Source organism: Adelges cooleyi, unplaced genomic scaffold (genome assembly GCF_023614345.1).
Source record: "Adelges cooleyi isolate 19-005CV unplaced genomic scaffold, UGA_ACOO_1.1 ACOO_flye_CR_arks_rails_tigmint_CR_PRNA_574, whole genome shotgun sequence".
In the NCBI taxonomy this organism is placed as follows: domain Eukaryota; kingdom Metazoa; phylum Arthropoda; class Insecta; order Hemiptera; family Adelgidae; genus Adelges; species Adelges cooleyi.
Window position 1 is genome coordinate 10836916 of NW_026096268.1, and position 27313 is coordinate 10864228.

At 32.5% G+C, this 27313-nt stretch overlaps 1 protein-coding gene across 2 annotated transcripts; it reads left to right on the plus strand.

Annotated features, from left to right (window-relative positions):
- Window positions 1-24899, plus strand: LOC126842743 (sodium-dependent serotonin transporter). 2 transcript variants are annotated; one of them, XM_050579867.1, is made up of 12 exons: window positions 1-92; window positions 6549-6811; window positions 7872-8006; window positions 15423-15636; window positions 15728-15866; window positions 16431-16565; window positions 17828-18056; window positions 18131-18229; window positions 18655-18800; window positions 21239-21439; window positions 21548-21718; window positions 23129-24899. In XM_050579867.1, exons 2-12 carry the CDS (start codon window positions 6553-6555, stop codon window positions 23252-23254), a joined length of 1854 nt encoding a protein of 617 aa, XP_050435824.1. In that variant the 5' UTR covers window positions 1-92; window positions 6549-6552; the 3' UTR covers window positions 23255-24899. The 2 variants fall into 2 exon arrangements, with proteins under 2 accessions (XP_050435824.1, XP_050435825.1); XM_050579868.1 differs by lacking the exon at window positions 23129-24899 and adding an exon at window positions 21899-21976.
- Window positions 24900-27313: the final 2414 nt, after the last annotated feature.

Consider the following 27313-nt stretch of genomic DNA (forward strand, 5'->3'; position numbering starts at 1 on the left):
TTAGCGCGCCGGTTACAGCTACACCTACTGCATTGGCGGCACGCGCCATGCATTCCTCGGTCGTCACATCTCGCAAACCAGACCGCCAACAGGTAAAATATATTGTACAATTATTTTCCTATTATATTATATTTTTATCTTATTTTATATTTTACCATCGAAAAGCAAAAAAAAAAAAAAACCACAATACAATAGTTTTTTCACATACCTACCTCACCGCTCAACGACTAGAGTGAATAAAAAATATTAACATATATTATTTCAATTAAAAATATTACACTCTTAAGCCAATATATTTATTTGCACTTTTTAATTTTTTTTTCTATAACGTTTAATAATAAGACTACAAAAACAGATTACTCGCCTAGTTGTGCTTTTTTTTTTTACATGTTCTCATTATTCTTAAGTTTGTTCTAAAATCTAGTAGTTTTCGATAAATGTACATCATAATATATTAAGCGGGTAAATTTTATATAACGAATTTAATTAATTGACTATTGTTTCGATTGAACCGTATCAATTATTATAACATAATGATGTGTCGAAACGTTGCATGAAAAACGTGTGTTTATTTAGTAGTATTTAAAAAAAAAAAATAATGACCAATAAAACCTGGTAATAATGTGGTCGTCAACAGCTGTTATTGAATGTAGTCTGCTGTTTTTTTTTTTGACCGATTAAAGTTTAAAATATTAATAAAAAAATTTATATAAAACCTGATTACCTATATTAAAATAATAATTAAAAATAATCTACTGTAATACTAGTATGTAGTAAAGTCGTTGTGTATTTGCACAAGTGTCAATTGTTTATGCAATCAATATACGCTCTAGGTGCACGTTTTACACGATTCTTTTTTTATCATATCTAATTTAACCGAATATATTATTTATGTTAGCTTTAGCCAACAGGTGTATATTTTATAGGTTAAGGTGTACCTATATATTTTGTTAATTAGACTAATTATTTGGATAGTTATATAAGTCTATGTACCGTGGTCTCCGCAGGACTAGCAATAGTTATAAAGGTTATAGGACTTCTGTTAAATTGTACACTTACCTATTATGTTTTGAATTTAAAAAACCCAAAAGGCCGCTACATGTTTTTGTACAAAAATAGCACCTTTGTGCATTGTAAAAAATGAAAATAAAGTTTACAAATTTCAGCCTAATGTTCAGGTCTATACCTGAAAATCGTGTGCCTTAATAAATGCTAGTGTAGAGGCCTTTTATGTCGTTACTGCTGTAATAACTAAAATATGAACGTTGTCGGTTTACATGGCAGATTTGTTAAAACTGATACAGAATGAACAATTAACTAATACCACTAACAGCGTTACAATGGTATGGAATACATATTTATTAATTACATTAAGGTAGGGAGGCGTTTGCAAGTCGTATAATAATAACTAGGCCAAAGCAAATAAATTGTTTCATTTTTATTATTGCTTTTTTCCCCAACAAATATTCTGTTATTATTACTATAGTCTAGTGTTTTTAGGTGTGTCGGCAGCTTAAGTATAATGGAACATAATGATTATAATTATATAAGCTGAATGTAAATTTAATTACAACAACTAGAAAAACTAAAAAGGTAGACCTATAAAACCATATAACAAATAAAATAAATTTAAATGGATTTAGGACTTGCTTTTTCTGGCACCTTTTTTCTTCTTCTCATATTCAATCGTTAATATCCTAAAGACAACGGTGGTTAATGCGGTTTGTAAAGTGTCGCTTAAAAAATACAGTATCCAAATTAAATAAATTCAAATTACTATGCGGTGGGTAAAGTCACAAGTGTTTATACAGCCGTAATGGCAAAATCGGGATGCTCTTTAAGGGGTTGATCCGTTCAAATGTGTATTTTTAGTAGGAAAAATGACGAGACAAGAGCCCAATGTGTTCTCAACCTAATAGCCGATGGGTTTTGTGTTGACACAATATGGTCAAATCCGCATTGAATTAGAGTATATAAATAGGTTGGTCTATGTTTTTATTTTTTCTGACACTTAAAGGCCAATAATGGTAGAATAAAAATAAGGCTTAGCCATATATTTATTTTTATTTTTTACTTTCAGAAACAATGTGATTTTGCATTCGAACTCAGGAATTTGTATTTGTTTATCTAGTCTTCGAAATAAATATAAAACACATGTTTTAAGGTCGGTTATTCCAAACCGAATGTAGTCTTCAAAATTCTATATGTCGTACCTAAATAACTTTTCACCTCTCTAAATATTAACGACCTGTATTTTCCAGAGAGCCATAATTCAAGTTAACTAATTAACTGGACTTTCACAATATAATACTTAATGACGCGTTAATGATTACTTTAAATGTTTATTAAACTGTCCTGTGCAATTCCCATGTATTACACGTTACATAAATAACAACTTTTCTGTGTGGTTTTGATTAGTGGCCTGCGAATAATCGTTTTAGAAGAAATATTATACGGAATTTCTTTTATCGCCAAAATTCAAGACGCTCCTATATTGGCATTGCCGTCAAAAGAAAAAAGCAATCCTCTTTTAAAGTTCACGTGTACTCGGTATAAGAGTAGATTAGATTTTTTTTTTTTTTGGTAGATGTGTTACACTTACAAAAATATATATGTATCATATAATAATAATATGATACCTTAACACCACATACCATATAAAGATATACCTTTTTTTTCTTTTAATGTCTTTATTTTTAATATATTATTCATAGGTACCTACGGAAAATATAATCTCCGTTAGCAATTTTATCATTGCATCGGTGTCGTATATTATACTATTACAATATAACAGCTGATAGCTTAAATTTAATTGAATTCTGTCTATATAATATGTCTATGAATTATAAGATTTATTTTAAAGCCTTTTTATGGAGCTCGGGTTGTATTCACTTGCCAGTAACAAATAATAATTCCATCCGATTGTGGATTGGTTAAGATACTTGAGGGGCTATCAATATAGTGTATTTTGCGAGGAACAATAAACGATGTAAACCAAAACGTTCTCAGCAGATTGAACGGCGTTCACGTTTAATAATATCATAATATTATGAAGTTTACTTGCCCGTTTAAAGACAGCGTGTTTCGATGGGGTTGGCGAAGGGCAATTTGCAAACGTAACGACAACCATTGACAGATACATTTTTGCTGTACCGTACAACGGTAGCATCGACTAAAGAAATATTGCCCAAAAGAAAATAAATCAAATCTGACATGACGAAAATGTTTTGAAACGTCAACGTTTATGTATGTATAGTGAGAGAGAGAGTGGAGTGAAAGAGAAATAATATGACAGTATTACTATTCATACGTAGCTATGGATTAAAAAATCCATAAAAAAAAATGTATATTCCTACGGTAGTAAAACCTAGTTATTGACACCATAGATATGTAATATATATATATATACCTCTTACGAGATTAATATGCTTATTATTATTATAGCTCTTCGGAGAAGCATATTACTTTTGTCGTCAACTGAATAATAATAATATAGTCTTTCGTGTCTTCTATTCATTGTCATTGTGTGCAGGAGAGATTTTTTTTAAATTGCTTTTCTCCCTATTTAATTTGGGGGCGGGGGGAGGAGGGTTGTTCTTTTAAAATTTCGCTTTGCATTGTGCGTTAGTACCTCTCACCACTATGATGGTTAAATTCATGACAATATCAAGAAAAATTATGTTAGTACATTAAATTTAGTTTGTTCCTTCAGTTGTTTTATTTTAAAAAACAAAACATATCTTGGTAAAATTTGATAGTTTTCATATTTTGGGAGTAAAAAGTTAATAATGTGTATTACGAATAAAATTAAAAATGAAATAAAATTTTTTATAGAAAAAAATTATTATTAAAAAAAAAATAGAAATAAATCTCTTTTATGATAACAATTTCAGAATTTTAAAACTGGTCCAAAATCGGGGTTTCTTGGAAAATAACACAAAATACCTCTATTTTTGAGCAATTAAATATCAATAAGCTATTGGATTAAATAACGTCTGTTTATCCATATCGTTATGATATTATGTTAACTATGATCGGTCATTACGAACAAGGCATTATGGTATGTCCATAATGCCCGCCGAATGAAGCTGGAGATGATTTACCGTGAAATTAATTGTTCGGTATTTCATTGAAATGCAATCAGTGAACCGAAACATACGCTTTGGTGCATGAAATGCCCGAAACAAACCCTGGCCAGACCAATGAGAGTGCTCGGTTGTTTTAAATTTGATAAATCAATCGCTTCTATAATTGACTATGTAAACATTTAAAATAAAAAATATGAACAATTATTGAATACTGTTGAAAAAAAAAATATATATTTGAATGAAAAACACGATTGAGCCGTATACTTAAACTTGCATTGAGTACTAATTGACTACATTGGGAAAACTTGTAAATTCAGGTTCATTAGATCCAGGTTATAACATTAAGTATAGTGTACTATATCTTTACAGTAAAAGTTATATTATCATATTACATAGAGTTAGTATATTAATGTAATTAAGTAATTTTTGGTTAACACAAATTTGCATCCGCACTGTTTTTTTTTGAAAATGCTCTTTATTATTTTCACACTTGTTATCAAATTCTGTCAAACCATCGTTTTTGACTACTCTGTCTTGCAATTTGTTTGGGTACTTTTTATTATAATATCGCATTCAATGGATTTTTCACGTTGTACAAAACGTTTCAAAGGAGAACAATAATAATTTTAAAACGTGTAGTGTTGGGTACCTAGTGGGTGATGATTTATTATATAATATTAGCTCTAAACATTCTACGAGATTGTTCACTATATTATTATATAATATTAAACTTGTATAGGTTTTTTTTTTCATTTCACATGAATCGTGTCCATTTATAAAATGTATAGACAATGTCGGATGTACGTGAAAACTAAACGTTTTTTTTTTTTTTAATTTCGACTTTAGATAAAAACACATTTCTCGAAATGTCTTCGCGGTCCAACCTATAATTGTGTAATACACATACAACACGAGTACAGAGAGATAGCCGTATCGCAATGAAAATGCAAACGAGCACAAATGCAAAATCAATAGCTTGTAGTATTTCCAAACCAAAGTACATACCAGTTTTTTGTGTACCGAAACTTTATGACATTTTGTGCGTGCATAAGGCGTTGTCAAAGATGTAAAGTAATTTAGCGCCCCGTTTTGTTCACCCAACACACACGCCGAATGCAGTGCTCGGTGGTCGGTATAAGTGTACTTCAATCAGCACCTATCGGCTCGATAAGTGGCATTTTTTTTTCACAGTAAAAGGGGAACGGAAAGGGTTATTTATCGAGGGGTTAAACGTTGGCAATATTTGACAAAAATCTATATCCAGTAGCCATCTCGAGCGTGCTAACTATTTTTTTTTTAATTGGCAAATTAATGTATTATGCAACAAGTATGAGCAGATTGTATAATTACCCATTCTGGTGAAAATAAGAACTTTGGTTCCTTCTCTTCGACTTGAAGAGCAAAAGGTCACGTCACCTTACCGACGCCGACGATTGGGTGCCGTCAGTCGCTGGCAGTGCACGTGACTGACGGCATACGACAATAATGTTTTGACTTTGATTAAATATGTATATTATAATATGGCATTAATATTATGTACCCCGTGTACTTGGGGTGTGTTCCGTTTATCGGCGAAATGTTGGTCAATCCTTCATTATGCGATACGGACTGCAGACCTATTTTTTATTTATTTATTTTACCCGTCAAAATTGCCCGCCAATAAACTTCAGACGGCCGCACAGTCCGTTTGCAGTTGATGTCAATAGCATAAAAAAAAAAATGAAAACCAAACGCATAGACATACAAACATTAATCAAACCCTGTGATTTATTATCATTCTCGACGAAGACCGAAAAGAAAACGACTTGGTTTTTAAATAATAATCGCGGTAGCTACAAATTCCATTTCATTTCCTTATACAATTATTCATTAGACCTACACAACGTGCAAATACCCGCAATAAGTGTCTTAAAGCATGCCGCCCGAGCAGTATGAATCCGGCAATTATTGTCTTGGAATTTTTGTGAAATCACACCCGTGCTTAAGCGATAACCAGGAGCGACATTTCAGTTTTTCTTAGGGTGGGACAAAATTTGTATCGGCCCTATGTTCATTTACAAATATAAATATTTTTTCCAAAACACTTAGATACAAAACAGTAATAACACAAATATTATAAACCTTCATACTTATTATACTTGGTAATCAGTTCAGGCGGTTCATTATTAGTAAAGGTAGGTAATTGTACAAAAACAGATAATTTACGGCCTTACGTTCTGAAAATTTGACCAGCCCATAAAAATCAAGGGTGGGACAAATGCCTCCCCCCCCCCTAATGACGCCTCTGGTGATAACCCGATCCACTAGTTGATAGCTTAATAATTGATTGAAAAATACTAAAAAAATACCTAAGATCACCCGGCGGGTAGCTTTCTGCTAAGAGCTATACAAAAACTAAATAATATATACAAGAAATCAATTTTTTTTTTTTAATAAGTGTAATATTTTATCATGTTCCAGTGACATGATAATGGGTGTGGGTGAGGGCGATATGGAAGGCGGCAACGATGAGTGCGTTGAGGATGGCGACGAAGAGGTAGCCGCCATGATGGGACCACCTGTGTCGTTTGGATGTTCCAACAAGTGCAAGAAAGTAAGAAGACCGTTGCCACCCCGCGAGACGTGGAAGAAGAAAATCGAATTCCTGCTGGCTGTTGTTGGCTTTGCCGTCGATCTGGGGAACGTATGGAGATTCCCGTACATTTGCTACCAGAACGGAGGAGGTGAGTATTTTTGTTATTTCGAAGTTGACGGGTTCATCAACTAATAGTAGTCCTGTATACAAACGAGGGGTAATGCTCTAGTCAAACGGGTCGGTAATCGGTTAGGTAAAAATATATAGACCTGTAACATCATGTAATACAATGTCTTATATGCTCAGAAACGAAGTTAACAAGAAGGCAATAAATGTCTATAAATGTCAGCATACTCTATTTAATGTTTTATTTAAAAAGTATCATATTAGAGTAAGTAGTAAAAACAAAAAAGTTTTCACTATTTCTAAACGTTTTCTTTATGTGGCCACACGAAGACCTCTTGCAACCAGTCGACTCAAATAAAAAATATGAAATAGTTAATGCATATTATGATGTACAAATGTTTGATATTTGGATTACATTTTGGCCGTTCGAAAAGGAAACCAACTTATGATACTAACATTTCAACTGCGAGCTGTCCATTAAACTCATTAATGTTTAAAATTACCGCCAATTCCAAAATCTCCAACAATTACAAACTTACTCTGCGTTGGTTTATTTTGACAGACATGTCTAATTGGTAATAATTATGGTACGTCAGAATAAACCAAAAGTGTCACAAAGATTTCACGACCAATAAATGGAAAGTCCATAGAAATTATCCTTCTAAAATCCAAAAAGATTTTGGTTTAACGTGCCTTTTGTTTCCTATATTTAACGTTTAACACTCATTTTTTTGGAGAATAATTACAATTTTATAGTTTTTCTTTTTGGTAATATTTGTATTAGTTTTATTAATGTCGGTACAACATTATAAAAAATTACCTATATAATACAATATAATCACATTATCTGAACAATTTGCTGACATTTTCGACTGGTCGCTAACTAGTTTTGAAAAATGATTTATCAAGTTATAAAATGTTAAAATATAGGAAAGGTGGAAAAAATGACTGTCTTACGTTAAACGGATCGCCCTGTACTTGTTCTTTAAATCGCTTTTGATTACAACAATAAAGTACTTTGTATATTTTGACAGCAGTAAAAAATGCAGAACAATTTTTTAAAAAAATGTCCATTTTTTTAGGCGCATTTCTTATACCGTACGTGGTCATGTTGGTGTTTGGCGGGTTGCCTTTGTTCTACATGGAATTGGCATTGGGGCAGTTCCATCGATGCGGATGCCTTACGGTTTGGAAGAAGATCTGCCCGGCGTTGAAAGGTAACGTAAACGCTTGTATTAAACTAACTTTTGGAATGCTTTGACCCTTATAAACTATATACAGGAAGAAGGAATGTACCTAAACTATTTGAATTAAACTAACCGATTTCCGCGGACGAAATAGTAACGAGACTTGGGCACGGCGTGACGTCTTGACGGGATAAAAAAAATAAAAAATAAAAAGGTTCGATAACTTCAAGAACACTCGAGACGGATATCCGGTCTTTTATGATAATCGGTGGCTATTATCGGACTGGAATTTTTTTATTTATTTGTATTCTTCTCCTGTTGCCGCCGTCGCCGCATTAACAGTAACAGCGTCTAAAATAAAAATAAAAGTACTTAGAAAATTAAAAAAAAAATCTATTCCGATAAAGGATATACTAAACAATAGATTCCTAAGGGTATTTTCGAGTCCTCGACAAACGTCGTTCGGGCCTTTGAATTATACATTAAATGCAAAACGGAGAACAAACAAACAAACAAAAATATATAACTTTGGCGGCGCTTACTTTTTATATTTAAAACGGCCTCTGGAAATCATTGCGGCCAATTGCGAGTTGATCAAACGTGGTCGTTTTTGTTGTTTGACTTTGCTCTCCCTTCTTCTTATTCTTTTGTCCGCCCGATTTACCTTAAAGCTTTTTAAACGGTGTGTTTAAACAGCGACGTGGAAAAAAATCTTACTATCTTAAAATAAGACAGTAAGTATTCGATGGGAAATCCATGCATGTCTTTTGAGAGGATCTCAAAAGCCAACCGATATCAATTTATATATTATATAAAATATAGTAGGTAAGGCGCACAAACTGTTATTCTATACAATAATAATTGTCTTTGGATACAGTGTCTTTTGAATACAATTATTATAAGTGATCACAATCAGCAAGCACCGTGGTGGTTGAAATAATCATTTGTATTCAAATGTCTCTCCATCGAAATAATTGTACTAGCAGTATCTTTAGGGTCCTCGGGTCCTCAATTACAAAGCCGTTTAACTCGTTTATCGCTAATATGAAAACAAATAAACCGTTGCTTTTGATTAGGTACCAACGAAGTTAACAAAATATTATTTTAGTGTAGCTTTTGAAAATGTTTAGATTTTGCCATTTATCAACTATTGAAGAAAACTCAGCTAATGTAAACGTTTAATTACAGGTATTTTTCAGCTTTTTTTTCTAGTCTCTAAAAAGCTAACACACTTGAAATAGTGACTTAAGTAGCTATTTAAGTTTTTACTCGTAATGAATCTACAGGGGTACAATTTATGCAGGGAAGAAATGTCTAAGGAAAAAATGTCCTTTTACAAACATGTTTAGAGAAAATAATGTTAAGACAGTTGAACAATATGTACATTTTTTGGACGTTTTTCTTGACTTTAAAAGGGAAGGGATGACTTTTTTAAATGTTTACCTTAATAAAGTAGCAGACACAAAATAATTTTAAATCTCTGTATCTTAAAAACAATTGAATACACCCTTAGCTCCGCACCGAAGCTAAAAATAGACCATTTTTTTTATTTAATGGAATTGTTTTCCAAACAATTTTTTCGCTTGGGCCGTTGGAGACAAGGGTAGGTCTGTTTGGCGGAATGGAAGCACCGTGGGAAATTTCTTAAGCAGTTTAGTCTCTTGTAGAATGTCTAAAATTACCGAAACAACGTTTTCGTTATTAAAATTTTCATTGAGAAATAATAATTATAAAGGGGAAAATCGAATCGAGTCGTTTCTCGGTTCGATGTTCTCGTCCCGTGGCGACTTGGTACGTTGATTGTTTTCAAATTAATTTTCCCAATACTTACTTAGTAAGTATAATATAACACAAAATCTATTAGGTTGCGTGACTCGATTAAAATATGCTCGCTCGTGTTTTTTGTTGGGCGACATTCAGCAATTAAAAAAAAAAAACATTGTCAATGTTGACTTAAGCATTACTATATAAACCATTCGTCCAGCGGTTCACCCTTAAATCGGGTAATATAATATTATTATGTATAAAACATCTTTTGCGGTAAATATTTGCTAGCTTTCGTCCAAGTAGATTTTTTAGAATTTTCTTCGGTGAAAATTCGACACATTTTTTTTTTTGCTTCTAAAGCGACACGAGTGTGCCTTAATCACGTCGTTAAGGTTATTGTATTTTGTAATACACACGGTACACCGTCCACCCCCTAGCCCCAAGTCGAACGTGATGTTTCAACGATTGGGTGAACAGGTCTGATAGCGTCGAACGGCAAACGTCGCCGGCGATGACGATGTAATGATTTGGCCAATAAAGAACGGGGAAAAAAAAAGAAAGAAAATCTAAAGAGAAAAATATTATATTTGGAAATTTATTGCGAGTTTTTCGCAATAAGAATCACTGTTTTTTTTTTCGCGTCATCAGTTTTACACTGCCGCAGTCATTATATCAGCACAGAAACGGATAATAACAATAATATGTTCAGTGTCTTTTTTTTTGTTTTAAACTTAACCATTAAATTTGAAGAAGAAAAAACAGTTTTAGTCACGACGTGTCGATTTTATAATGATATAGGTTTCTTTTTTTTTTGGGGGGGGGGGGGTATAACATAAATTAATCGTTTAGTGTATTAACCGTCGCTGCCGAGGATAAAAAATATATACATTTAACAAGCGCAAAACCAACTAGTTTATCAGTTAACAAGCAAACGCTGGGGCCCAAGACGTGACTAAAATCCACCGAGTGTCAAGCCTGGACGTTGCTTTCTTGCCCTCCTTAAAAACGTCCAAAAGCCATACTTTGTTTAAATAACTTTTTTAATTGGGTTAGGCGGAACAAATAACGAGTTCAATAATATCTGTCTGTTTTGGCGATTAACTAGTAGATAGGGTGAAGAAAAAAAAAGTTGAATATAAATCTTCGAGAAATTTGCCTACGTTATATAGCCCCACTCTAGATCTACATTTAGTATTATTTTCAGACTTTAAGTCCTAAAACTACACCTAAAAAAATGAGATAAACAGAAAGTTCTACCTTCGGGGAAAGGGATTTTTTGATAGGGGCAGAGATGACTTTTAAATGTTTTTCAGATCTAGACACAAATATGAAAAATTATATACATACAATAATAAAAACAATACTTTCTCAGCTCCGCGTCGAAGCTAAAAACTATTAAGAAGTTCATTATATATACACAGGGTGATCAATCTATTGTAAGAAACTAATTTTCTTTGTAAATATGAATATTTTGAAAATTATAATTTTTCTATACTTTTAGGTACATATTTTACTATATTTTTACAATACTTAGAAAATGTTTACCTTTATCGCTTGTATGTAAAAGAAATATGGATTTAATTTTTTTCAAATGGGAACATTATATGTTTATAATTCTATAAATATGTTGACAAAAGATTTTAAAAATTGTTAGGGTGTTTAAATTGTTAATTTTCATCAATTCCTTCGGTTGCTATGACAAATAATGTTTGACGTTATTTTGATCTTTGGATCATTGGCCAGTTATCAATCAAATAAACAATAACTAAGCACCATATTTCGTTTAAAAATATTTAATTCATCGAGCGCCTTATTAAAAACATTATTGGCGGTCAGCCGGTATAGCAGCTGTCACCTTTCGGTGGCATCCAAACTAGCCCTTAAGTTGCTCGTGCAAACCCTTTTCTCATAAACTACTCGGTACAATTTTATAGGTCCAAACTTTTGTATCTATAATGCCGGAAACAAAAATATGTGTTTAACATTTGCCTTTTTAGTACTTACAAAAAAATATCCCTAACTTGTCCTCAGACGAAGTTTTCATTTAAATGAGTTGTATATATATATATACATTGTTTCTTATGACTCAGACTGGCAAACAGTTTGTAAGGCGAATATCGTTAATTATTTGATTGTGTTATTAAATTGAATTCTTAACATTCCAACTTGAAGGGAAACATACTGAATACACTACTTAATAAAGTTTCCTTGGCTTGTCGCAGTGTTTGATTGTGGAAGAAGTTGTGACAAATCGAATTGAACGTGTGAGATTTAATAAACGCAATTCAAACGGGCAACGGCCGTGTCATATTTCCCAACTTCCTGTTAGTTGTTTATCGGATTTAAATTGGCTACTACAGCTCCAGTACCAGAGGCCGTATAATATTATTATTATTATTGTATTACCGCGGGTGTTTATTTAATATTTGCACTTGCAATTAAACGTTCCATTCACGGACAAATCAGAGTCAGAGCTGTCAATACTAATAATTGTAATATTATATTTTCAATACAGTTAGGTAGGACACGGCTGTAGTAATCTTGCAGACAAATCTTGCAATCAGCCACACTTGGCGCATTTAATTGACATTAATAACGTTGGAATTAACATGGAAATTATTCGCAAATAACAACAGTACAACGCATGCCTTTTGAAGACCATGTTAGCATATTGTTGTGATAAACAAAAACATGGCATAGGATTGATTTGACGAAATTGGATTTGCTATAATTTAAAGTGCAATGTGGTTTTGCATGTAAAATAAAAACAGAATTTCAAAACACAAAGTCCGGTCAAATTCCATCCATAATAGTTCACAACGACTAGGTAGGATTCGGTTTGTCGAAACATTATTTATGTACAATTTTAATAATTCAAAATGTCATCCGCGCATCTCGTTAAACGGGTTAACACACATTTTGCTTGCCACCACATTATTTTCATAATAATTTGTTATTTACCATCGTTTGTGATAGCTTTGTGAGGACTTAACCGATTAATTTATTTAACGTTTGAAACAACTTGCAAAGTGAGTGTCGTTGCAATACTTGAATATGAAAATATTCGATCTAAAACTAGAAACGTAAAAGCATAATAATGTTTTTAGGCTTTTTTTTAAAAAAAAATTTATAAATTACAAAAATTTCACAAACTTTCAGCCTAAAAAAATTTGTCATGTTAAAAACACTAAAACATCATGTGTATCTTATTTGTTATACTTTTGAATTGAAGAAAAACAAATGTATAAATCATTACATTGTATTTGTTTTAATAGCACTGATACGCATTAATATTATTTTATCATTAAAAAATAATTGATTTTGGAACTCTGATTTTCGACGGTCGACCTAATAAATAATATGTGATACCTTTCTCCAAAATTGGAGCCAATCTAAACAAATATTGAATATTTTTAAAACGTGCATCAAACATAGTTCTATAGAAATAAATTAAAATTAAAATCCCACAAAAACAACGCTGCTTAACACTACTTACATTATTTGGTTTTTCATGACAATTTTTTATACTTTGGATGTTTTTTTGGTTTAAAAAAAAAACTCATTACTCGAATATAAAATACTCTCGGCTTTGTAACGATATTGAAATCGGATAAGTTTTGTATAGTTTTTACAACCATTACTTTACAAAGTAATAAAACAAAAAAACTTTTAATAATCCCAAAGGTACGACTAGAAAACGTTACTAGAATATTTTATAAAATATCTTATAGGCTAAGGAAAATTAATGATATCAATGAAATCGGTATACTACCTGCATTATATAGGTACTGTAAAAAGTCTAAAAATCCTAACAGTTATAATATATTTCTCACAGTAAACAATGCTGTTAACAGAACTAATGTACTGATGCCGTTGTTTAGGCCGAAAGCAAAGGCTGCGATCGTTTTTTAAACGATTAAAACGTTTTTTGTGTGTCAAACGGCGAAAGCTAATAAATTATTTTCTCCTGGAGATTATAATTCGGAAAATTGAAAAAGACTATGAAAGTTTGAACACATTGTGGACAACTTGCCACCCTAAACTGGTGACAGCTACCGCCACGCCTTTATATGCGTTTCACTTTCCACAAAACAATTTAACATCTGTATCCGACAACGAATCGGCTTAAGAAAGTTGCCGCTTGAACTTTTCGAAATCATCAAGTCGGAAAATGATAAATAATATTTTCAATAGCCGAGACAAACTGCTCGTCGGCGGTTTTGTCTTGTGGAGTTTTGATGGCGAATAAATTAAAAGCAGGGATATTAAAAAACAATTATTCAAATTTCGCGGTTTTGCGGTGTCTTATATATTTTTATCTTTCCGACGAGGATGATATTAAAAAATTACAATATGAGATTATTATACAAACAACGAGTATTGGTTTTGGACTTGCCGCTAATTAAAAAAATTAATTAGATACGCCTACCTATCTATTTATTTTTATCCATTTGTGCAAACACATTTAAGCGCCCTTACTTAATTTCATATAGCCACCAACTGCAAATCCTAAGCCACCGCGATAAGAGCAAAATTGAGATTTTTCGATTTTAATATTAATACCTACTCGTTTATGGAAAAATTATTCACCATAAAATTTCTTATCACAGTAAGACATTTCAAAATATTATTTTAAATATAATATTAACGCATAAAATATGTATAAATTCGATTTGAATAATAAATAATTACACTTATCAGTTATCACATTTCGAGATAGCCAATATGAGAACGATGGAATCAAGGTAACCGATTTGGTAACCCAACCAACATTTTGTTAACTTAACAAATAGAATTTAATTATAACAATGTTATGATGCAACTTACTTAATTTAACCAGATGTTAAATTTAAATGAAATGTTTACCAACATTATGTTAAGGAGTGTATTTAATAATAGTTGGTGAAACCGGCTGTTAGACTACCACAATCGTAACAAAATTACAAGTTTTTTCCATCAAAATTAAAATTAGTAAAGAAACCGTAGTAAATAGAGGAGAACTTTATCTGAACTTGAGCGTTTTAAAATGTTCGATCCACTAATTTTTAATAGTTTATTGAAAATAGTAAAAAAAATATGTATAGTAAAAAACTTAAGATATTCTCTCCGCTCCACGGAAAAACATTCAATCACGAATATGTTATCTCTTATCACTTATCTTTTATCTCTTATCTCTAGCTGAAATATAAAGTGTAACGCGAAAATGGTGACATGACATTTTTTTAAAATTTATTTCAATTAAAATGTTTCAGCATATTACATGCTCTTACAAGTTAGTTATGAAATTTCTTGTATACAGCCCAATAATGTTTACATGTAAAAAATATATTCGATCTAAAGAAAAATATTTAATTTAATTGAACTAAAATTGTTTATGAAGTATAGTAAAATGTGATGTGATGTTAATGGACTCACCGCCTTCTTGAACGTCGCCATGTCTAGTAGTCATCATATTTTCCTGTCCTAATTGTTTACCTTGTCATAACCTTATAATCAAATCAAGCCAATAAAAAAAATACCGTAAGTTTCCGGACGGCTTGTTTACGTGTAAATCAATTATGTCTTGTGTTGTTAACGATGTTTTTTACATTGATTGTAAATTTACAATATTATTTAAAAATAAAAAAACCGCGCAGTTTTTTTTAATTTTTTTTTCTGTTTATTCTTCTTCTTCTATAGGTGTAGGATATGCTATATGCCTGATCGACATGTACATGGGGATGTACTACAACACGGTGATAAGTTGGGCGGTGTACTATCTGTTTTCGTCGATGAGGTCCGAACTGCCCTGGACCAGTTGCAACAACCCGTGGAACACTCTAAACTGCACTCCGGTCACTAACTTGACGAGCCTGGTCAACAGCTCCACTAGTCCGGCCAGGGAATTTTTCGAGTACGAATAAAATTAAAAAAAAAAAAGAAGAAATCGGGACAATTTTTCCAGATTTCGCCATTGTATTGTATTTTTCCCCTTCATTTTACAGGAGGAGCGTTTTGGAACAGCACAGGGCCGACGGTCTGGAAAGTATAGGCGGCATCAAGTGGTCTTTGGCGCTGTGCTTGCTGGCCGTGTTCCTGTTGGTGTACTTTTCGCTGTGGAAGGGCGTGAGGAGCACCGGTATGGTAAGTGTCGTCGTTTATAGTAGTATACTTGCGAATAATATTATAAAAAAAAAAAAAAAACAGGCGGACTTCGGAATCGGACAAGCTATTTTTCGCCGTAGTACTCGAGACGGTTGTTTAAAAAATATATAAATAAATAAATAAACAGCCAACTCTATAAGACAGCGTGTGTGTGTGCTGTGCGGTCAATCAGCCTAAGTAGTCCGGCGGTAAACTTGTTATGCAGCGAGCCAGGTTCATTACCGGTAGAAAAATCCGTTATCGCATACTCACTGTTTTTAAAATCATTCTGGTCTCTGGCCGTACCCTGTTTGTTCTACCGCAGAGTGTGATTGAACGCTATTTTCCACAACTCCCCTTTATTACCACCTACTGGTGTTTTTATCTCTTTGACGTCTAATGAATTATAGATTGAACCGTTGTGCCGAGAACAATTTTCTTGGCTCGCCCTTTGTTTCTTTCTTTAAGATAGAGAGGCTGTTTCTCGATTAGATTAGCAGCCAGCCGACGCTATGTATAATACACATTATTATTATTATAATATATATATATATTTTTTTCCAGGCCGTTTGGGTCACGTCGCTCGCCCCGTACGTCGTGCTGTTCATGTTGCTTTTCCAAGGTATATCGTTGCCGGGCGCCGGAGAGGGCATACGCTACTACTTGACGCCGCAGTGGCACAAACTGGTCAACACTAAAGTAAGTCAGGAATAGAGTATGTTGCTGGAGTAAACCAGGGCAACGGCAAACACCACAAAAAGGTTACAGCAAACTCTGGAGGTTCAGATTTTTACAAACAAAGGGCTTTCAATTAAAACATTAGACAATTTTACCCCATTTTTTTCAAGGAGAAACATATTTTAAGAAACCCACCTAAGGCACCCACCTTAACTGAAGAGCTCACACAATTCCAATGTTTGGTCATTTTTCACTTAACGGACCTGAGTTAGCTAACTAATCATTGGCGAATGATTTAGTACACTAACAAATATATTTATTAGGGCGATATCTAAAATTACATTGGCTATACTGTAAATTGTACTATTTTTATCATTGATAAATTATAAAATACAATAATAAGTGATATTTATACGTTTTTCTTTTCAAGGTTTTCTTCTTATTAAAAGTTAAAACCTATAGATTTTATTTTTTGTAATGGATTTTTATCTTCACTTTTTTCATTTCCATCTGTCATCTTTCATCATACAGTTATTACTTATTTTACTTTTATTTTTTATCATAACTTCTTTCATTTCCCTTTGTCCATTAAGTCCAAAAAATCACCAAAAATCACTTTGCTATGTTTAATGGCGCATGTTTCCTAACTATATGTTGTGTTTACTATATTTTAAATAATATTAAAAACAAATTTATTTTCTGGATCTACTGGCGAAGAAATCAAAATCAACAAAATATACCGTTCTGGCTATTGAGAACCTAAGCGATACGACTGCCCGCATGTTAGAGCTAAAGTCCTTGTATTATAAAGAAAAACTAAAATTAAAATTAAGAGAGGTTGAGGCTAAAGAAGCAGAGCAGTTAAAAATTTTAATATCAAAACAAGATGAATAAATAACTTAATCTAAATAACCACTGCATTCTTAATATTAACCACATATTAATTAATTTTTTTTTTCACGTACTTATAACATTTTAGTAAACAAAATATTACTTTTAAAATCAAATAGAAAAATATATATTTAACAAGCTAAATACTTGGATGTAATTCAAATTAAGGATATTTTTGTATTTTTTGTTTCACACTAATAGCTGTTGCACTAAAATGTAATGTTTAGCACACTAATATAAAATTCAAAAATAGACCACCCCAGGCCGTAAACCCCCAAAGCTACTATGACACAACAACTCGAGTTGGACGTAGAAAATCGTTGCCCAGCACTGCGACCCGCGTGTTCCCGTAGGAAATCCTGGATAACACAATGTACTGATAATGATTTCAGGTGTGGATAGACGCGGCTTCGCAAGTGTTCTTCTCGCTGGGCCCGGGATTCGGCACTCTGCTCGCGCTGTCCAGCTACAACAAGTTCAACAACAACTGCTACTGGGACGCGATATTGACCAGCTCCATAAACTTCTTGACCAGTTTCTTGGCCGGTTTCGTCATATTCACCATGCTCGGGTATATGGCACACGTGCAAAACAAGAGTATATCAGAAGTGGGCACCGAAGGTAGTACAGCGGTTCAGGACAGCTGTCCACTGTTTTTTTTTTTACCATTGCATTGACCTTGTGTGTGTTTACAGGTCCCGGTTTGGTGTTCATCGTTTATCCCGAAGCCATAGCCATGATGACCGGTTCGGTGATGTGGGCCATAATATTCTTTTTGCTGCTCATCACATTAGGTATATCTACTACTATTTTGCAATAAATCATTTACCAGACTCGAACGTCAGGGTTTTGTACACACATAGTCGATGGAATTGGTTTTTGACATTTTGAGCTAAAGCTAGTACACATCAGCTTGATGGAAAAAATCACACACATTTTCTCACGTTAAAAGTGCTAGATATGTCCAAACCACATAGTAGATAAGATTTGTGTGATATTTCATATGTATCTTGCCCATGTTAATTTTTATCAGTTTCCGGGCCTTGTGGTTAGCATTCGTGTGTGCTTATGCTATATTACTTCATTGGTGGTTGCTAATATACAAAGTGATGGGTTTGTTGGTGGTCAAAACCTATTCAAACTTTTCCCTCTTACGCCAAAGAACCACTTCAATTATTATCTAAAACTTATCCGTTTCTTTCGGTTTTCTTGATTTTAGGTTTGGACAGCACGTTTGGGGGTTTGGAGGCCATTATTACAGGTCTTTGCGACGAATACCCCAACGTGTTGAAGAGACACAGAGAACTGTTTGTCGCTGCCTTGGTGGCCGTCATCTACATACTGTCATTGCCCACTACTACATACGTAAGATATACAATAATAATTACATTCTTAATTGTTATAAAAAAAAAAAAAACTGTAGTTAAGAAGAACTAAAGGACAGAGTTTAGCGTAGAGATAGTTGTTTTGGTAAAATATCAAATTAAAACATTCAAGGCGTGATAATCTTTCGTTATAAGTTAAAACGGTTACATAAATGGGGCAAAGTCCGACGTCTTAGAGATGAAAATAAATTGTCATAATCGTGCACTTTCACCCAACGCAGTAAATTAATTTCCTCTGGACTTAAGTTGATGACATTAACGCGTATGACTGTTAGATAATTCATTTTGCTTTAATCCAACATAAAAGTCACTTAGAATAAATTTCAGAGGTGCTATACGCGTTTACTTAATTTCAGCGGAAATAAAATTTTAAAGTGAAATTCAATCTTCGGGGAAAAACAATTTTTTCCTCGAGTAATTGAATTTTTTTTTGTTGGAAAATTAAAAAAAAAAAGAGACTCGGACCATATTTAATTTCATTAAAAAATGTTCGGCCATCAGATGTGTAATTTTGTAATAGTGTTTCTTTTTGTAAACATGTTCGGCAAATTATTCCTAATTAATATATAAACTCGAGTTTATAGTTTTTGAGAATACACAAACATTACCGCTAACATTTTAAAAAGTTGTTGAAGCTCTAGAAAATACTAAGAAAGATACAAATTTGAATATTGTTTCAAAAAGAAACACTACAAAACTGCAATTATTTAGACTGTGTTTTTTTTGGTAAGTACTATCTTAAAAAAATAGTTTTCTAGATTTTTCTAAATTTTCTAGACAAATAAAAAATACAGTTTTTGCTGAAACTTTGAACTGATGATCGTTTTTGTTTGAATTTTTCCGGATAAATACGGATTTTCTGGCACGTTCAAGCCGGACGTTCAAAAAGCAGACCGTTATATTTAATTAACTTTCGATATTGCGTTGTCAGTCAGTCGGTAATTGTATTCGGCACTTAAGAGGGAAACCTTTCTTGTTTTATCCGGAATCGCTTATCGACTCCCACCGGAGTAGTGGTAGCCATTCAGCCGGCCTTTGGGTTGTCTGTTCGGACACGTTTGCCGAATCACCCCTCCTCCCCCGCCCCCAGGGGCCGCTATTGTTAATTGCCATTTAAGTTTAGATTTTATACTACAGCAGGTACCCAAGGTTGTTGTGAGCTTTTTCGGCCGCCAGCCTTTGCCGTTAACAGTCCGTTTGTTTGATCAGCCGTTTGCCGCTGCAAATGCTTTTAGCGGCGGTGGTTGTTTCAAGGGGAGGCCAGCCAGTGGTCAAATAAAACGAATGTCGTGTACTACCCTCTCTTCTCGGGTTTCTCTGTGGTTAAGACGGTCCAAAAAGAAGGGTAGCAAGGGGAGTGATCGGTCCGGTTGAATCCAGTTTGATAGGTCAAAAGTTAGCGGCGGCCGGTCATTAATTTTCGCCAAATGTGTGTGCGGTGTACTCGACCGATCCGCTAATGGCCGGCATTAGCTGATACTACTCCGACTGAATGCTTAATAAGGTTAGGTTGTCGGATGGAAATTATTTCGGACCGTCGCGAATAGTTTACCCCGCTGTCGTTAAGATAATGTATTGAGAGATCCATTAAGAGAAAGAAAAGCAAAAACAAAAAGAAAAGAACCATGCACGGTGTACCTAAAAACACCATGCGAGTCCACCCACCGCTGCGCTGTTCATAAATATGTATTTTGATAAAAAAATCCAGCACAGGTTTTTTGCAGAAAGTAAACTTTTCATAAAAACGTTTCCGTGAAAATGTCAAGACAAAAAATTATACTTATAAGTAAACATGGTTTTGCGATAAACCCTTTGCAAGAGACGTTTGTAAAATAACTTGTCATAATTCGAAAATAAACTTTTTTGCATATAACATAATAGATAAAATATTATCTAATAGATAATTAATATTAAAATAATTTCAAAACAAATAGTTTCGTTGCAGTATTATTTTTTTTTAGTTATTTCAAAAATAGAGTTTTTATGAACAAAATTGAAGTTATAATAATAATTAGTGTTACATAAATATTGTAAAATTTCTATGTACGGTTAAAAGTGGTTTCGCCATAAGTATAACTTGTCAGGGTCATTTTTACAAACACTTTACTGGAAAACAAAACACTTTGGATCAAAAATGAGTAAGTCAAAACGATAAACATTCATGGTAGTAGCTGTAACACAACAGCAAGACCAGATGGAATCAAAACAATTATGGTTTTATAATGAGTAGGTATCTCAAAATCGGTAAGCACCAGGGCATGTCCTTCCTACGGGCCAAATCAAGATGTAAATTAATCATATGTACATGACACGGTGGCGACCACCGCCCTAAGTATTGCTTAAGGCTTAGTTAAGATAGTTTGTAATAATTATGTTGTACTTAGATGTAATGTTAATGTGTAAATTGATTTTCTACAGGGTGGAGTCTACTTGATAACGTTGCTGAACGTGTTCGGACCAGGAATCGCCATACTGTTTGTCGTTTTTGTCGAGGCGGGCGCCGTGTGTTGGGTTTATGGCGTTGATCGGTTTGCCAACGATATTGAGATGATGATTGGACACAAGCCCGGTTTATTTTGGCGTCTTTGTTGGTGTTACATAAGTCCTGCATTCTTGCTGGTAAATACAAGTTAAACACGTTGGCTAACACTTTTTTAACACTTTCAACAATAGTTTGCTATGAAAATGTCGAAGAAGAAGAAATCAGATTTATCTAATTTTTTTTAGCTGATATTCGTTTTCTCCATTCTGGGCTACAAAGACATGATGGCAGGCGGATCGTACGACTATCCGGATTGGAGTATCAACATGGGCTGGCTAATGACCGCATCGTCGATTATGTGTATCCCGTTGTATTTCATCTACAAAGTGCTTAAGACACCGGGGCCGTGGAAAAAGGTTAGTGAATAATAATAATAATTACAATATAACATAAACATTGCATTAGAAGCGGTTTCGATTGAGCGTTTTTTTACAGCTACTGTGAAAACGCACAGCTTAGAAAATGTCAAACAACGACCAACCTCTCTTTTCGTCGTTTACTTTGTGAACATGTATAAAACTTGTTTTTTTTTTTAGAGCCAATGTAGTTTTTCCACTATTTACCCCCTGAGGTATCAGGACCCAGCACGATAGGAGGGCAAAAGAATGTGTGAATAAGTTTGCAGAGATAAAAAAAAAAACACCTTGTCGGTAATCCTTACAGGGTCGCTTTCAGTTTCGACTAAAAAAAAGTTCAAAACATGTAGTAATTGAAATAACTTTTGCGAACTCGAATGGTACCAAAAACTTTAAATGGTATCCGTTTTTCTAAATTTCTATGTCAGTGCTTTCCGGTGTGAGAAATTAAACATAATATATGGGCATCGTTGTTTTTTTTTACTTAAATATACTTAAGTACTCGAGCCATTCGAGTCAATAACAGTACTTTATGTTTGGACAGATATACTCTGGGAATGAGACAACATACATTTGGATTATTACAAAAAAAAAAAAATCATCTTATTCAAGTTATCCATAAGTCTTATACTCAAATAGAGTACGATGAAGGAGACAGTGTAAGATGGGTCAGGCGTTTCCAGTGTGGGTCATTGTCGGTGTCATCTCTTGAACTACACAGTATAAGTCTCTTGTTTGTTTTAACATTTTTTACCTCCCCCTTTTCAGCCCTTGCGCCTATTGATGGAGATCAGGGGGGGATTGGGGTATTGAAAACCATAAAACTTAAAATTAGCGCTTTTCAAAATACCTACATTCACTTTTTAGTGAGAGAATTGTTGATAGTAAAAATATATGTAGCACTATTTTTAAGTTTTAAGGGGATTGCATGCTGTCTGTTTTTAAGGAGTTTTGTACAGGCAATTCGTTTAAGAAAAAGAGGTTTTAATAAATTTGGACCATGTCAATTAGCTGTTTACCGGTTAATTTGTATACGCTTCAAAGTATTATGATTAAATGAAATAACTTTTTCTACGAGTAAGAGCCAGACAAAATGTCTACTACACACTAGGATTGCCCAATTTTAGTTCTGTAAAGAGATTCTTTGGCCACTTTACTATGTTTTGTAAGAAGATGATTTTTATTTAAACGTTTCAGTTTCTTGTAATTAAATCCCAAATTTTTTTTACATTTAATACAAAAATCTGTTTCCTACATAACCTATAGTGAAGTTGCCAAAGAACTCATACGTTTTTACAAAACTGAATATCCTAAGTAGTCAACATTTTGTCTGTCCCAAGCCTGAGTGGGAATTTCGTTACTGGGATGTTCGTTACTGGAAAACGTAACTGACTGGGTTTTGCGTTGCAGAAATTCCAGTTGGCCATGAAACCGGAAGACCCAGAACCGGACGACCGTGACATGGTGACGGCCGTGCGCGGCCTAGGCGGAAGCGTTGGCGACGGCGGCGGCGGCGGCGGCGCCACGCACGTCTGACTTGAATGGCTCGTCTGAACAGTGGACGACGGTCTGCGGCCGGACGACTCGGACACCGGAAAATCCGCATTGGACCTAACCCGACCGGTCTTGCCGGAACCGCGTCCGGTAAGGTCACGTCCGCCGATCGTATACGCTTATCGTTAATAATATTATTACATTATATCTTATCGGAAACATTAATATCGGTTTAAAATAAAAATAAAAAAACGCTTACGGCTTTTAACGGTCTTGTAGCTATTAATAGTGCGTTAATTAATTTATCTTAATAACGTGTAATTCATTAATTATTTGTATTACTTTATACTTATAATAACAATATTATATAACCAATATTAACGTGTTAATGTCGCAATAATGTAGTCAAATGAAGTAATTTAATTAGATGTTAAACTTAGTGTGTCGCTGTTAAGTAGTTGAATGTGTTCTTACATAACGTTAGTTATTATTATAACATTAGTGTTTAAATTAATTAAAATATATTATAACGTTTAAGTCTTAAAAACAACAAAATGTCCTGATCAAAAAATAATTAATCGACATCTACCATCCTATGTCGTACTGTACAAAAATATGAGTAATAACTACTATTAATATTTGTATTGTATAATGTGTATTGTATGTGTATGTCTTTTTTTTTTTTTTGAAAAATACTTTAAGATAATATTTGTATTTTAGTCTTAATATTATGTTCAAGCGTTAATATTGTAAAATCTCGAAGGGTTCTGATACTTAAATAAATATATTATTATAATATTAAATATTATTAGCCCAGGCTTTTGATCCTGTAGAAAATTAACTATTAATCAATCATGATTGTAATTTTAAAAAAAATTTATAATATTATTATTATCGTTAATCGTTTAGTAGCGTGTAATCAAATACTTGTTAGCTGTTAGTCTTTGGTGTGTTTGTGAATAGAAGATATTAACATATGGTAGTTTATTAGTTATACTTAACTATTATATATTGTTTGTAACCTACTGCTGCATTTGGACTATAAAACGTTATAATAATCAGCGTACGATTTTTTTTTAATTAATAATAATATTAGTGGTGTTTTTTTTGTTGTTGTTTAGAGTAGATGATAATAAAAATAAGTGAAATATAATATACAAGTAGATCCGAGCTTTGTGTGTGTGTATACTAGTCTCGCCTCGTACTAGACACACTATTATTAGCAAAAGTATAATTTAAAAAAATAATGTTACAATCAAATGATATTCCACTGTGGTTACCATTATAATATGGACTTTTATTTAATTTAACATAAGTTATTCAATTTTTTTTTTTGTTTTCAATTCACAGCAAAACATCAACAGTTATACCTACTAATAAAAATCCACTAACAATCTAGTGCATCTAATTATATTTATCTATTTTACAATAACTTTGCTTTAACCGTTTTGATTCTTTGTATTTACCAATTAACATTATTATGACGATAAAGTCGTTAACATCAAAAGCTATAATAGGTCTCTTAGACTTGTATGCTTTGAATTTAAATAAATACTATTATTAACCAACGATTAGCTATTAAGGTCTGACACTTAATATTAACGATTTTAATAATATATATTATTACTTATTGATTATTATGATAAATCGACTTAATACTAACACTAAAATTATACAATCATTTTTATTATTATTATAATATACTGTTCATAATGTAAACCTACTGTTATAATAATATATTGTGAAAACTGCTTTTAAAATATTATATTATAATATGTTTTTAGTCAATAATAAATAATAATTACAATTATAGTACATAGAGAACGTGTTGCGTTTTTAAAAACATGGTTATTGTTTTTAGTGAGTTTTCCTTTTTGTATGTACACAAATATCCTTATATTATTTTTAATCTATTACCATAGCTGACAGAAAAGATTACAAAGCGTTTTTTTTTTTTTTTAAATGTTCGTTTCTATTCTTCTAAAGCCAATATTTTCTCAATACATTAAGTGATGAACATAATATAGATGAATGTCGAATTTGAAACAAGACAAACAGGTTCAAATTTGTATCGTTAATTTTTTCCTTTGTTTCGACCGATTAACTACATTTTTGGTTAGGTTAGGTCTCTTCTTTTCAGACTCGGGTCAAAGGTTAAATTTGTCATTGCACGCTGAGAAAATTCCAGTGTACTATTTTAAAAGCATTGTGTATTTTGTTAATTGCCAATATTGTTTGGCTGTCAACACAGCCAAATAAATATGTGTATCACTAACCATGGAAATTACGTTTGAAGGCATCGTTTAGTTATTTTTTGTCCAATTGAAAATTGTCAATTTTTGTTAATCGTAATTTGTCTTTCGGGAAATACACAACTCTCAACACTCGATTAACGTTGATGTATAGAAACTGTTGTAATTTGGTTTGAGTTTTACTGATATTATTCGTTCAATTCAAATCAATGTTAATTGTTTCCAGTGCTGTAAACAATACTTAGTAGTAAAAAATGTATTAGCTTTAGGAGAACTTCTGTCAATTAAAAAACTTAGTCGAAATAATTAAAAGATTTATTTAGATAATATTATTATCCAACATGATATTGTTTCAATGGACAATAGTAATAACGCAATAGTAAGTATAATAGAACATGATAATAATAATAATAAGCCTAATGTGCAAAACTCGTTTACTGAACAAATATGTTTCGCTATCTGTTGGCGAACTTATCACACGGTATAACTATTCAATAGATTGCATGACATGTTATTATCTTTTCCAGACGCGGTTTGGTAAAAGCGTTACTTTTAAAAAAAAAAAAATTGTCAATTCTATTTTCCTAAAGCAAGTTTTGTCATCAATACAATATAGAATAATATTGAACATAATATTTTTCAAGTATATGATTTTTTTCTTTTAGCAACTTGCTTTTTTTTTTAATTTTCGTAGGCAACTCGTCGTATACACTGTTAAGAGTTATGAACTAGGTTTTTTTCTTGCAATTTACATAAGTTTTTTTGGGAGGGTTGAGGGATGGGGGATTTTAGGAATTAAAATGGAAAATGTGTCAGTACCTTTGGTATTAGTGCTTTAGCGGGTAGTGCAAATATGAGTAACTTGTAGAATCAACAAGTTTGTCTAACTAACAGAAACTCAAGACTATTGTTTTCAACTAAATAATAAAAAAAAAACCGATTTATTTTCATAATAAAATATTATCCACACACGCGTTGAACAATAAACGGTTTATTTGTTATTGTATATATTATTCTTTATTCAAAGGCTGTACGGCAAACAGCAAAACATACTTTCAACAATATGTTTTGCAGTATTTTTTTTTATTGCAGTAAAAAAATATATACAATGTACATATTAAACGAAGTTATACTAATATTACTCGCATCGACTATGCTAACTGGACTGACTCGTTCTCTTTCCCCTTGTAATATAACATCATAAAAAAAAATCATGGTTTGGCCTTTATCTTGTAATCCCTCTGTTTTCTAAAAAAACATACAAAAACACATAATAATTTAATATGAATGTATAAAAAAATATGAATATTGAATATCTGGGTTTTTTGCTGTTATTTTGAACATTATTGTTTTATAATAAATATATATATTTTTTTAAATTTGATATAGAACAACTTAGTCTACAGTATGAAATAACTCATTTTTTTTAACTAATTGATTTTTCCCTTCTAAAATGGAGTTAAATTTAAGAAATAGGTAACATTTGATTTTGTTTTTTTGGCGATTATTAAAAATGATAAAAATAAAATAATACACCTGCACTGTGCAGAATTTAATACCCTACAAAAGTGTATAATTTTTTAATTTCTATAGTGTTGAAACGTTTTGAGTTATGACAGAAATCTATATATATAAATAGAATTACTGAATATTGGGGGAGGGGGTTTTTTTTTGACTAGGTGGCGGAGGAAATAATTTATTAACGATTTTAAAAGTCGCCTTTGCTCACACTACACGCTAACGGATACATACGAAAGTTATCCGCACTATATGCCTTAATAATTTTGTAGAAGACCTACAAAATACCCTAATAGCAATAGAGAGAATATTAGAAGGAGATGTTGAAGGA